We start from the raw sequence: 15,047 nt of genomic DNA on the forward strand, positions 1-15,047 counted from the left end.
TAATCCTCATTTTATAGATAAGGAAACTAAGATACAGAAAGATTAGTAACTTGTCCCAAATGAAACAGATAAGGGGCAGAACTCAGGCCAACTGAGTCCTTAGTCCACGCCAGGAAATGCTGAAGAGACAGTTTATTTTGCCTGGAGGATGGAGGAATTTGGAAAAGGTTTTGAACCTTTGACATTTGACTGGGTCTTGAGAGGGTGCGTGAGGGTTTTGCCAGATGATGGTGAGGAAGAGCATCACAGGCAGATGAAAAGCAAACACTGGTCAGAGAGGCATGAAAATACATTGTGTGTTGGGAATGACAAATAGTTCAAGGTGGCCAGATCATAAAAGTAGCAGGAAGTGAAACTAGAAGGTGAGTTTGGGCCATACTGTGAAGGGCCAACCGTGTAGAGATTTGAACTTTATTTGTAGCTATTGAAAGATTTTAAGCTGGGACTCACTTTTAAAAGGTCATAGCAGTGTGGAGGCTGGCTTGAAGCCATCCAGGGCTACCTGTGAGGAGTTACTGCCCTCATCTAGGGATGAGGATTGACAGAAAAAGGGCAGAGGATGTGATGGAAGCAGAAGTGGATGGGACCAGCAGAGTGTAGGTTGGGTTGGAAAGAAGATACAAGGAAGACTGAAGACAACCTAAGCTTCTAGGTTGATTGACTTAGTGGGTGGTGATGCTCCTAATTCGTAGTAGGAAAGGGAGGGGTAATAGCAGCATGTTTAGGGAAATTGTTTTGGGTGTGCTGAGTTTGAAGTATCTGCTGAACTTCTGGGTGAGATTCTAACTTGCTGTTATATTCTAGTCTGTTTTGGTGTTACTGAGTCCATGGCAAGATGATGTTCCTTAGCCTGTTTTTCTAGAGCATTTAAGTTTACATTTGTCACATGTGTTTTCAGTTATTTCTTACTTCAGAATAAATTCTGGAGTTGTTAAGCTATAGCATGTTTGCTGATAAAGTATATTGTATCCATTTATTATAGATTCATGAGTGCATGCAAGTCTGGTGTAGTTGATCTGGCAGAGTTACGGAGTTAACACTTAAACCTGATTGAACTACTGATGTATAATTTTAAAATCCTACAGCCTGGGAGCTTTACCCGAAGTATATTTTTTTCCTTTTTTTTTTTTTTTTTTTTGCTGTAGGGGAAAGAAATGTATACTTAATGGTTCTGAAAATTGTGTGCATCTTGCATGTGAGAATGTGTAGCATTTAAAATAATCTATATATATGATGAGCATTAGAATACAAAAATGTGCCTTTAAAGAAAAGAATAGCTATTTCTTAAAGTGATTTATTGACAATTTAATAGCCATAAAAATGAAAGATAGCAAGAGACCTGCTAGATCTCAGCAGGGTTTTTCCTGGCAAAGTGTATGTTATTGTACTCTTGGATGGGCTTGAATTATTTGGTGTTTTCCTGTTGGTGGAGAAAGGGATTATGCTTTGAAGAAGTTGGGGGGGATGTGCAGAAGAACAAGAAAGTACCAAATGGCATCTTAGATCAATCTTAATTTTTCACAGCTTGGCCTTCTCTAAAGTCACATTTAGCAGAAACATTAATTAGATTTCAGAGCCCCACTGAGTTTTAAAATTAAATGTATTTCTGGAACCATCTGTAAGATTTTATTACTAATAATATAATGAAGAATATGCTTAATCTTTTTTTTTGTTTGTTTGTTTGTTTTTTTTTTTTTTTACTTTTTATTTTATATTGGAGTATAGCCGATTAACAATATGCTTAATCTTTTGAAAAACGAGAATCATAACAGAGTATCTTTTGCTCACAAGTGATCATCTTTGGTTATGAAAAACCCATCAAAATTTTTAAGAGTAAAGAAGTAATTAAAGAGTTTTAAGGATATGCCTAAAAATAAAATTTCATAAAAGTTTTCTGATTGGTGAGAATCTTTTCCTAAATTCAGGACTTTCTTTGGGATTTTATGCTTCTTTTGAATCTAAAAATATCGATGGTGGGCCTATGCCGTCTGCCTGTTTGAGGCTGGATTGAAGACCGTCGATGAGGAGCTATTGCTTCCATCCAGGAACTGTGATCCCCAGCGAGAGCGGGGACATGGCGGAGGCAAGAGATATGGCGGCCTCGAGCGCAGGTCCTGGGGCCACGCTGCCTGGCCTTGAACTCGCCAGATGCGGGAACTTGGAGAAGTTGATTAGACCCTTTGTGCCTCTGTTTCCTTATCTGTAAAATGGGGGTGATTATACCTACCTCATAAGGGTGTAACGAGCATACATTTTTGAGCATAAAATGTATCCTCAGAACCATTTTCTCTCCTGTGTAGTCTTCCATTTCATTTACTTTTTAGATGCACTTAATACACTTAGGCCTTCTGAAAAGACAATGCTGGGATCGAGGAGAATTAACAAAATAGCAGAATCTCAGCTCACTCATAAGAAAGAATCCTGTTGAGTTTTGTTCTCATGAAAAGGTTATCATTAGGAGTGGACCCTGCCGGGCTCTGTTCCAGGCAGTGGGAAAGCAGCGAACATCTCGGCCTTCGTAGATGGAGTAGTCAGGGGGGAGGAGGTTAGGTGTGCGGCAGCGACGGGCCTCCTAGGCTGAGCCCCCGGAAGAGAGGACTTGCTCACCTGGTCATGGGCACAGGGGTCACCCAGACTTCTTGGCTGAAGAGGGTGTTTTTTCCTGCCTGAAAGGACAGAGTACAAATGGATTTTCTGACGGTAGCTGGGTTCCCAAAGTAAAGAGACAGAGGGCTGTGCACACCCAGTTCTTTTTCTAAATGTACGAATCAAGTAAGTCACTCTACCACCATAGGAGTGAATAAGAGATTGGAGAGCCCACCCGAGTACTTAGGAAAAATACCCCTTCTCCTTGAAACCAAAGAAGTGCAGAAGAAGCCTTTTCTCTACCACCTTCCCCGTTCCCAGCTTTGCCCCAAATCTTAATTTAGTGTGACAGCCAAGACCCCCGCCTGTGTGTTCAGCCTCAGCTCCAGATGGTTCCTCTTTTACCCCCTACACTGCCGCCTTGTTGAAGAAGTATATCTGTCCATGCTTCTCGGAGTGTTCTTTCCCATGTTGCACTTGATAAAAACCCTAACCCTCTTCCAGTCCTTCATTTATACTCGCCTTCTCTGACGCCCCTGGGTGGGTTTGGCTGCTCCCTCCACAGGACTTGAGTCACCGTCTCTGCCTCTAGGTCACAACACTGCATATTCCATGTCGGGTGCCCTTAGCAGACGGTGAACTTGCCTTGGGGCAGCAACTATTACTTATTTTTGTACAGTTTTTCACTAACATAGTGCTAGTTATATGATGATCTCCCCCCAGTAATACCCAATTCTCCTTTACAAAACCACCTTTGTCACCGAAAACATTAAGATGCCAGAAATCGGTAAAATGTGAAAGAAGAGAATGGAATTTTGAAGTTGTGTTTTTGATGCTTCATAAAAATATTTCAGACTGTTTTAAAATTTCCTTTTGGCTTAAATTTGTAGAGTACCCAGCGTTTTCAGTGATTAAAATGTTAGAAAATTTAAGTGATCCCTTTCTCTTTACCTGTCCCAATGGAGCATCTCCTACGTGTCTTAACTTCAGCGAGGGGATACTGTTGACACAAATGTCATCAATTATCCAACTTTAAAAAAAAGTTAGTTAGGATATTTGCTGTCCAGTATAGCATAACTTTTTTAGTAGTCCTTTTTTCAGCAGCATTTTCCTTGACATTTTTTTGTAATTTGTAAGTAAAAGAAGCCTGAAACAAACAGTAACAATGAATTTCAATTTTATTTTTAGCAAAAGCACCTGGAAATTGAAAGAACTACTAAATGGTTGAAAATGCTAAAAGGATGGGAAAAATACAAGAACACTGAAAAGGTAATTAAAAATGTTACTTCCTTATGAAACTATACAAATACAATGTGGATTTTCCCAGTAAAAGTTCCTCTTTAATTATAAGAGTATTACATTCATATTCTTAATTTTAAGTGTAATTTAATTGAGTGGAATGCCTCAAATTAGGAGTCTTTGTGCTGTCACAGAATAGCCAATTCAGATGGGTTGCAGGAATTGAGAGGATGTGGCGGACAGTCCAGAGGTCAGCTGGCTTTCGGGGATGATTGAATTCCGCCGCTTGGTTACGGTGCCTGTGATTTCGTATCTTTCTATCTCTCTTCTCTGCCTACTTCAGTGTCGGCTTCCTGCTGAGCTTGGCTTCCCTTTGGGATCAGGATTATTGCCATCGTTCCAGGCTTCTTATCCCCCCGTCTCCCTGCTCAGAAGGAGAGAGGCCTGGCCTCTGAAAGCTTTCCATGAAGCAGGAGCATCTCCTTGTCCTAAAGCGTCTAGCAGACCACCCTCACACCCCGCCCCAGATCTTTTTACCCCGCATTGACTGTGCTGTTTTGAATCAATTTGTAAAAATGCATACATCTATTAATATTCCTACTAATCTAATCAGTAGGAATTTCTACTAATTCCTACTCTTCTTCCTTAAATATTGGGAAGCTGTGAAGTTCCTAGTGGTATAAGTTTTCCAAAATTCTAACTTTTGCTTGAAAGGGCAGATGTTATCAGGGGCAAAAATACTGTCAGGTATTTTCCTTAAAGTGGCTTACTTCATTTATTTTTGAGAAAAATGTCTGCTAAGTACCCAGTGTCAACAACCACGATTGGCTGGTCAGTCGTTCTTTCAAGTAATGACGGTGTCCGTGACCAGAGCAGTTGGTTCAGATTGCGATTCATACTATTTCATAAATGCTCTTTCTTGAGGCCGACACTCTGCTCTGTGTGCGTTCCACCTCATCGCTCAGAATATTAATAAGACGTGTGTGTATTCAGGATTGAGACTGAATGAAATTAATAGTTTATACTGCTTCGTCAAGGGCATTCCTAAGCGAACTGACCTCTTTTTTAAGCTGTGAGGAAAACATGCAGTGACTGCCAGCACAGTGCTTCCTCTGCCTCAGTTTGTGCTGAGGTGCCAGGGGCTTCACCACCATGGCTTTTCTGCTCCCAGTGCCAAAGTCAACATAGGGAAAGAGGCAAATAATGGTTTAGTATCATTACAAAAATAGTCTTGACCTCATGGCCCATGCCTTGAGAACTGCTGACATCTAAGCCTCGGTTTCCTCATCTATAAAGTGGAGATAACAATACCCATTTCAAAGCGATGAAGATTTAATGATTTCATGCATATAAAGCGCTTGGCATTGCACCTCGCATATAGTAAGCATTCAGTAGGGTTGACTACTGCTATCAGTTTTTTGAAAGAAGGTTGGGCAGTAAAAAATATTTAAAGGGAAAAAAGAAATCTTGCATAATCCTACAGCAAAACACGGAGTTAACTGTTAGGATTTTTGTCTGTTTCCTCACACTTTTTTTCCATGCAATATATATTTTTTTCCTTTTTACATAGATATACATTGTTGTGTGTCAGCCTTTACCAACAAGAATTCCAGGGAGCAGCAGTTCCTTGGGGTCTAACGGGTATTACACAAAAGCATTGTTGCCTAGTGGTTAAGCAATAGACTATCCTAGGTTCAATCCCTAGCTCTGCCGCATTACTGGTAGTGTGACCTGGAGGAAGGTATTTAACCTTTTACTGTCTTAGTTTACATGTCTGTAAAATGGGGGTAATCACAAAACCTCCTTCACAGAGTCGTTTTGAGGATTAAATAAGTTAATTCCTGTAAAGCACAAAGAATAGTGCCTGATACTTAATATGTGTCAGTAAGTGTTGTTTATTATTACATGAGAAAGGGGCTCTCTGGTTAAATAAAGTTGGGATAAAGCTGAACCGAGGTAAGCAGGTTTCTTTACTACAGGATGCCTCATCATCTTTAATATTATAACATGGTAGAAATTTTCAAGAGGGACCTTAAATTGCATGACAATTATTCAACCATGAAAATCTTTTTGTCATGGGGTATCTCACAGGAATAACATCACTCTTCTTTTTGAGCATCCTAAATATCCCTATTTGAATTCCATTAGACTCTTACTATTTTATTTTCATCAGGAGTAAGTTCATTTCTGGGTTGCTGATTTCATTAAGGTGCTTCCAGAAGAATCCGTTCAGGGTAGGATGCTGGTCATGACCCCTGTGCTCTTGTTCAGCACTCTGCTTCTCAGACTGGCCTAAAACTGACAACTACTTCACCTGACTGACATCTTTGTGGAAAGGTCTCTCAAGTGCTAATTACAGGATCAGTTTTGATGCGTTGCACCTACACTTTTGTCTCAGCTTCAGTTCAATAAAATATTTGTAGAATTGTATGGCTTCATACATGTCTGAAAGTATATAAGCCTCTAAAAATGAGCATTCTACTAGGCTGTTATGCTCACAGCAACTCTGGCTAATGTACTTCCCAGTAAGAGGGATTTTAGTGGAGCTCTTCCTTTCATGAATAATTTTAAAGTATTTTCTCACAGCTGTAATGCTAGAATTATTTGATGATATATATGGTCCATCTGGCGTGAGGTAGAACACGTACCTTCTAACAGAATGCTGCCGTCGTCAGTTCATACCCAGGTTTAAGTTGCATTGAAGTTAAAAAGTAGTATATATTTTTCTTCTCTTCCAAAGGGAGGTACAAGTTTCCTCTCAACAGACTCCTTACTTACGTAGTAGTAGTACAAAGAAGTATCTAAAAGTATCTTGAAATAAAAATACATAGCTCTGATAAGAATAGTTGGATTTTTAGAATATAAGATTTAATGAAAAGTAGTTGCCATTACGGTTGCCTGTGTTTTCACAGTGACTGCCCCCTATGTATAGTCATAGAATCTATTAAATGAAGAGATGACGTTACCTCTGCTAAGTAGAGGCCATCCTGATTTAACTATAGCCATTGTAGAATTGTGTCTAAGCTCTGTCACAGCAGGGTTCCCACTACAGAGAAACATTTTTTTTCTGGTTAGATAACTGAATGGACCTTTGTTCGTCAGGTAACTAACAGACTCATATTAGCCAACATTTGATTGTACTGATGTGAAAAAGGAGGCACGATGTTTAGAAATAAATTTCTCAAGGCCATTATTAGTGGCAAGCAAGAGATGCTACGTCCAGATGCACCATCTGTTTGCTAGCTCTCCCTTTCGGTATTTGTCAGTAAAAGGCCGGAAGGAAATAGAAAGTGGTTATAAGAGGCATTTGGGGCCTTGTGGATTCTAAAGCTTTCAGATCCAGACTCAGGAGACATGGGCCTATTTGGAGACAGAGACGAAGGGACCAATGGAGCAGGGTCGACTGAAGGAAATGAAGGCAATGAAGAGCACAAGCAGCTCAGAGAGTAAACTTTTGTCGCCTGGAGTTCACTTGCAGTTTTGAAAGCCCACCAAACTGAGCCAAACTTGCTGGGCTGAAAAGTTTACTCACTCGCAGCCATGCTGACGTGCACTGCACATTTATCACTATTTTGAAACCAGTAAGGTTAGAAAGACGTGTTGAAAACATTAGGTCAGTTGATGGAAATTTTTTTTTTTTTTAGTTCATGGATTTTTAAATGTATCTGTGTGACTGAAATAGACCGCTTGATTTTATTGGCAAGTGAACAGAGATCATACCCATAAAGTAAAATTGTAACAGAATTTTAAAGGTAGTACTTTTCAAATTGGAATATTAAAATATTAAAATCTAACATATATAAGTTCTGTATATATCATGATTGTTCAGACTATGATCTATGAAATCTGACTACTTGAATTTCAGTTCTTCTTCCACAGTGTATTAGTTAGTTGTGTGACTTTGAGCTTATTACTAAACCTTTCTACACCTGATTTTCTCATCTGTAAAATGGACATGATAAGCATAGTACCTACCTCTTTAGGAATGTAAAAATACTACGAGGAATACATTGATCTAGAAACATATCTCGGCTCCTAATAAATAACCATAAAATGTTAGTTAGTGTAACTGGTTTTATTAACATTGCTATTACTGTTTGATTTATCACTATCCTCACCCTCGTCCCCACCCGCATTTCTCCTTCCTGGAAAATTCCTGCATATCCTTCATGTTGAGTTTGTCGTCATCCTCTCTAAAGGAAATCTTTCCTTACTCTCTCCCGCAGAACTCACCCCGCTTCCTCCATTATAGTATCTCTGGTATAGTCTCGGGATGAGAGCCCTGGTGTTGGACCAATAAAGAAGTGACCACCACAGCAGATTCACTGCCCCTGCCCCCAACACCTTTATCCCTAAACTGTTTCTGGTTCCCCTTAGAATCTCGCGTCTGTTCCGTAAGGGCCAGCTGCCCCTTGAAATCACTCCCCCAGATTAGACAGCATGGCGCCTGCCATTCTCCCATTACCACCCTGACCCACCTCTGGTGGGGGTGATGTCTCTATCATGACTTGCCCCTCAGGGTGTGATACTCAGCTCTGATAGGAATTAACATATGTGACCTTATTACAAAGGATTATGTTTATAATTATATGATTCTACGATTATCTTCCCACTCCACAGAACTTTTTCAAGTTTGTATCCATAGTACCTAGTAAGCGTTGGCCACAAAGCAGAAATTCATTACAGTTTCTGTTAACAATGAATGAACGAATGTTGTTCACTTTTGAGTTGGGATGACCAGCTGTCCCCTTCTACTGATAAGTTCTACTACTTTAATAAAGTTGTGGCCTCTAAGGGGCAGTGTGATTTGGCAGAAATATCCTGAAGCAGGAGCAGGAAGATGGAATTCTTGGCCTAGGCAGGCCACTTCTTTGTCCCTTGATTTCCTTCCTTTTAAACTGGAGTAGCACCTGCCCTGCTGACATTACAGAGCTGTCCTAGAAAGTGTGAGATACTGTTTTGTCAATTGAAAGATTCTCAACAGATGAAAACTGTACTACTGTTCTGGAGAATAAGCAGATTTTATTATAATTGTTGTGCTTTGATATGATTCCTACTTTGTTTTACAAAATTTCCAGAATTTCTACAATAGTTGAAAATTTGTGAGGAAAGATCTGTAACCACAGTGTCAGTCTGTCATGTAACAGTAGAAGTATTTGAGAAATAGTAACTATAATTTAAAATGCTTATTTTAAAATCTCATAATTTGATTCTTTTTCTGCTGTATCTTACTTTGTATACGTGTTTCATTTCATTACCTTGCACAGCTTGAATCCACATACATCCCTTTTTATATTCCTTTTGGGTTTTGGGTATCATTTTATTTTATTTTACAATTGTACTTTATTTTATAATTTTATTTTTAACGCTTTCTGCTCTTCAATTTCATTAATATTTTCCATTCCATGTATTTTAGTAAGTCCAGTTGAGCAGGACAGTAGATATACTACATGACACCTTGGTTTTAGAAAGATGGTCTTTGCTTTTTATAAAATATAAAATCAGTATCTTCTACTAACTGGTAACATCTTCTGTGTGTCTTTGAGCAAGTTACTGAATCTTTTTGTGATTCGCTGTCAGCATTTGTAAAATTGGGGTAATACTATCTCATAGAATTATTAATATCATTGAATGAGACATATGTAAATAGTTTTAAACAGTTTCCTGTACATAGTAAACGCTCAATAAAAGTTGGTTTTAACTGTTACTGTTGATGATGTTAATGACAGTGCATCAGAGTTTCTTTTTGAGCCTTTTCTAGACATGCCTCATTTTTCATTTTATCCCTGGAATAACACTAGGACCATTAATTTTTTATTTCTACCTGAAATCTTTCTATTATTTCTTCTTCATTGAGTCATGGCAATTTAATGTTTTGTTTTTCTAAATCTAGATTTAACTTTAGGATAAACAGTGAACGGTAATTTATGTACAGTTGTTGAATACAGAATTGAATGAAAGCAGTAAATAATGTCCAAAACCTTTGTAAGTGATACAGTATAAGAAATGCATGTGGTTCCTATCTTACTCATTGAAAAACATCCGTCTAATGGACATTCAGGTCCATCAAAGTTTATCTGTTTACCCGCCATCATGTTTTACTTGACTATCAAAATTTCACTTTTCACATTTGCAATAATTCCCACATTCTGGTATTCATATTAATTGCTTTCAGTTTAACATCCTTACTCTAGAAATTCAGGAGATAATTTGAAGTTACTTTTAGTGGATGATATTCCTTTAAAAGGTTTATCATAATTTTGAAATGAATATAGATGATAAACTTTCTTTGGAAAGTAAATCTTAAATTCACTTTTTTTTTAAACCACACTCAGTTTGCAATTAATGGTGGTAAGTGTTTAGTACATGGGAACTGTTGAAGAAGCAGAGTCTAGTTTATACAAAGCCTTTCTGTACATATTCTTCCAGTTACATCTACCGCATAAGTTAAAACTTCAGTGTTTCTAGTCACTGTCTGCTGGAATTTCAAATTTGAGACTTACTGTGTTTATACCAAGAGAACAAAACTGAAATTATGTATGTAATTATCTAATTGAATCGACTTCACAATATTCATTGTTCCACAGGAAAAGTTATTCTATAGTGTCACTGATTTAAAATCACAGAGTTTCTTAAAGCTACATCATAATTTAGTTACTAAAGGTTTCATTTTAAAAAATCTAGTATAATTGTAGAAGTTGAAGCTCTGCTTTTTAGTTCATAGCTCGTCAACATCTCAGTTATTAGAACTTGCATCTTATTTTCTTAGCCATACTACTTCAATATATTATTTTGATCATAAAGGTAACTATGTACTTATTCTTATCTCGCTCCTGAAGTTTCTGCCGTAATTTGTTTAATCATTTCCTTTTAAGTTTCATCTACTTTTAAGTTTCAAAGTTTCCTTATGCACAACGTTGTAATGAGCATAATAAGTTTATATGTTATTTTGAATATGTAATTAGACTTGAGAAAAAAGATATAATTACAAGAAGATGGAGAGGTATGGTGAGTCTTAAGAGTCTTAGAATGATGGCAGTGTACTTTCAAGGACCCAAAGTGTTATTGATGCTGATGATTTATACCTAATTTCATTCAAAGGTGATGATGCTCCTTCTTGATGGCAATTTATCACTATTTTTGTCTGGTCAGATAGGATCAATGTCATTAAGAAGAGGACAGAGGTTTTCCTGAAGAAACGCTCCAGAATTGGGAAGAGGAGAGGGAAGAGGGGGAGAGTGTGTGTTTGGGGGGTGGGGGTGGACCTGAATGAAGACTGTAGGTCACACTGAGTTATGAGATAGAAGGTTCTAGAGAGACTCGACCCTCCTTGAAGGCACTTTGACACAGGAGAACCCTTTTGCTATTTGGAACCTTTTAGATGTAGGAGGGAAAAAGAAGAAAATGTGTATCTAGTTACTCATATCAATGGGGAGTGTGTAAGTCAGATGTTCACAACTTAAAGAACAGCACTGATTGTGCTCTCGTGCCCCTGAAGGAACACCTTTGCAGTGTATGAAAATAACTAATGTACTGGGCATGCTTAACATTTTCTTGTTTATTCTATGCTTTCTGTGTATATGCCTCCCTGTTCGGATCTGAAAAGCAGAGATGAGAGGATCCAAATGTGCCATGTTAAGTTGTATCAATGATCAGGAATCCTTTGAAAAGAAAAGACTAACAAATATTCATTAGTTGGATTTAAGGGACTAGTCTAAGCTTTGTCAGTTTGTAACTTTCAATTTATGTTTCTTTTAATAAGTTTCATAGGAGAATTTACAAAGGAATCCCACTCCAGCTCAGAGGGGAAGTCTGGGCCCTCCTCCTGGAGATCCCGAAAATGAAGGAAGAAACCAGAGACCTATATAATGTGAGTACCGAGAGCCAGCCTGTTGTTTTGAAACGATCAGTCAATGTTGGGGCATATTTGTCAGGAAAATTGACTAACACCTGGTTGTAGCTACTCATTTGCAATGTAGTATTAATAATAAAGAGATTTACAATGTCACTTTTAGAGTTTTTGGGAAAATAACAGCAGAATTCAGTTTATCCAACAGCTGTCTGTGTATGATTGACTGTTTTCTTCTTCTTTCCCCTAAGATTGTTACAGTATTTCTAGGTTTTATTTTTTATTTATAAAAAGTTAAACGTTTCACTCAGTGATCAGTAATGCTTTCTGTAAATTAGTCAGGGCATTAAATTTACCTCCTTGTCATCTCAGCTATACCCTTTCTAAACCTAAATTTTACATTGACCTTTGAAAGGAATAAGAAACATATCTAAAAATAACTTTGTGCCTTAGAAAAAGTGTTCAGTGTCACTAATAAACAAGGAAATGTAAATTTTAAAAAATTAAAAATAAACTTTGAAATCTTTCTCAAAAAATGTATATAAATAGAAAAAATTAAGATAGAATAACTGAAATAAAGACAAATTATAATAAAAATAAAAATAACTTTGAAACCTGTTCCTCAGAAAATGTATATATATAGAATAAGACCGAATAACTGAAATAAAGACAAATTTTTTGTAATTTAAACCCAACACCAATTATAAAAGGGGCTTTGGAATGCTCTTTTGATACTTTCATATTTATGTATAAATAAGCAAAATTTCATTAAGATGTAAGGTAATAGGGCTTCCCTGGTGGCACAGTGGTTAAGAATCCGCCTGCCGGGCCTCCCTGGTGGTGCAGTGGTTGAGAGTCCGCCTGCCGATGCAGGGGATACGGGTTCGTGCCCCGGTCCGGGAGGATCCCATATGCCGCGGAGCGGCTGGGCCCGTGAGCCATGGCCGCTGAGCCTGCGCGTCCGGAGCCTGTGTTCCGCAGCGGGAGAGGCCACAGCAGTGAGAGGCCCGCGTACCGCAAAAAAAAAAAAAAAAAAAGAATCCGCCTGCCCATGCAGGGGACACGGGTCCGAGCCCTGGTCTGGGAAGATCCCACGTGCCGCAGAGCAACTAAGCCCGTGCACCACAACTACTGAGCCTGTGCTCTAGAGCCCACAAGCCGCAACTACTGAAGCCCGTGCACCTAGAGCCCATGCTCCGCAACAAGAGAAGCCACTGCAGTGAGAAGCCTACGCACTGCAACAAAGAGTAGCCCCCGCTCACCACAACTGGAGAAAGCCCGCACGCAGCAACAAAGACCCAATGCAGACAAAAATAAATAAATAAAATTTTAAAAAGATGTAATAAATATTGGTTAATTTAAACAGTTACTTGGGGCTTCACTGGTGGCACAGTGGTTGAGAGTCCGCCTGCCGATGCAGGGAATGTGGGTTCATGCCCCAGTCCGGGAAGATCCCACATGCCGTGGAGCGGCTGGGCCCGTGAGCCATGGCCACTGAGCCTGTGTGTCTGGAGCCTGTGCTCTGCAACGGGAGAGGCCACAGCAGTGAGAGGCCCGCGTACCGCAAAAAAACAACAACAACAAAAAAAAACAGTTACTTGTTTTTTATGATGTAAAGAGTTTTTAAATTAGTTGTTTGGACCCTGCACAGATTATGAGTTTTGTCTCAGGATTTTAGAGTTTCAAATTATTTTAGATGGTTGATTAGATATTTGCCTTTAATGTCATAGTTTTAGAACCAGTATTGAAAAATGATATCTGAGAGAAATATTTAAAATCTAACCCCAGCCCCTAGTACAGTGTGCCTCTCATATGGTGGGTGCTCAGTAAATATTTATTTAATTAATAAAGAAGAAAATGTTAGTTAGCATGCTGTTTTGGTTTCCTGGGGCTGCCATGACAAAGTCCCACAAACGGAGTGGCTTAAAACAGCAGACATTTATTCTCCTGCAGTTCCGGAGGATAGAAGTCTGAGATCAGGGTGTCAGCAGGGCCATACTCCATCCCAAGGCTTTAGGGAAGAACCTTTCCTTGACCCTTCCTAGATCCTGGAGTTGCCGGCATCCCGGGTGCTCGTTGGCTTGAGGCTGCATCACTCCAGTCTCTCCCTCTGTCTTCAAGTGGCCTTTCCTTGTGTGTGTCTCTGTCTCACCTTCTAAGGACACTAGTCATTGGATTTAGGGTCGACCCTAATCTAGTATGACCTCCTCTTAACTTGACTACGTCTGTAAAGACCCTATTTCCAAATCAGGTCATAGGCCCAGGTTCTAGGTAGACAGGGATTTGGGGTGGATGCTGTTCAACCCAGTACACATGCTAATATTAGAACTGTGGTCCAGGCTTTTTCTACCTAGAATAAAATTATCCAGTTACTGTATATCCAGTATACAGTAACAAGAAAAGGAGTGAGTTGCCCACCAATCCTTTCAAGCTTATAATTTTCAGCGCTATCATAAACATTATTTTTACTACTTGACATTCCTCTAGCATTTAACCAAGTCTTCCTTTCCCAGTTACTTTCTTTTACCCTCTCTTTGCAAAAGTAGTATAAATTGCTGTCCTGAAATGGGAAATTCAATGGGAATAAAACTACTTTTTCTTAATCTGTTGGTACTAAGATTTTCCTCAAATGGTGTAATTGTCCTGGTTCCTGAGCCAGTGCTCTTATCTGCTATTTCTCCTGTTCTTTTAATTGTATCTCATTGTCATCTGTCTCTCTGGGGTACAGTGCTGTATCTCACAGATGGCAGAGATCCAGTGACAGTGGATAACAACCTCACCTGCAGCCTTAGCAAGGCTTAGTAATCTTGGTGGCCAAACCCACAGTGAAATGGCTAGTTTTTCATCCAGATACTTTCCACTGTACTTCTGCTCTCAGGTTTATAGGTTCATTACATTCCTATTTCTTTTAAGTAAAATGTTTATTCTTTATTATTGTGACACTCATGGATCTTAACCCACCCAATCTCAGAGTAACCTTAGAAGTTGCTTACACCTCCTTTAAGATAAGAAATATGCTTGATTTCCTATATTCTGCACATTGGCTTGTAACCATTCTAGGACATAAATAATCTTTCTGTTCTATTATTTTTTACCTGCTTAACTGGGCTTTGTTTTTGTCATGAGGTCTTTTTTTATGTTGAATTTCTTTGTCCTCTAGAGTAATTTTTTTTAATAGATCTTTATTGGAGTACTGCTTCACAGTACTGTGTTAGTTTCTGTTGCACAACCAAGCAAATCAGCCATATGCAGACACATGTCCCCATATCCCCTCCCTCTAGGTGGCCTCCCTCCCATCCTCCCTATCCCAGCCCTCTAGCTCATCATCACAAAGCACCGAGCCGACCTTCCTGTGCTATGTTGTACGTTCGGT

General features: G+C 38.9%; 1 protein-coding gene across 4 annotated transcripts in view; it reads left to right on the forward strand.

Moving 5' to 3' along the window:
• Positions 1-15,047, forward strand: part of USP6NL (USP6 N-terminal like) — a 149,231-nt gene that overhangs the window by 105,004 nt on the left and 29,180 nt on the right. For all 4 annotated transcript variants that reach the window (XM_081229207.1, XM_081229208.1, XM_081229210.1 and 1 more), the window contains 2 exons: positions 3,775-3,855; positions 11,588-11,695. In XM_081229207.1, the coding sequence (XP_081085333.1) occupies positions 3,775-3,855; positions 11,588-11,695 (189 nt within the window). The remainder of the gene's footprint in view (positions 1-3,774; positions 3,856-11,587; positions 11,696-15,047) is intronic.

This window comes from Mesoplodon bidens (genome assembly GCF_964165515.1).
Source record: "Mesoplodon bidens genome assembly, chromosome: 3".
NCBI classification, from domain to species: domain Eukaryota; kingdom Metazoa; phylum Chordata; class Mammalia; order Artiodactyla; family Ziphiidae; genus Mesoplodon; species Mesoplodon bidens.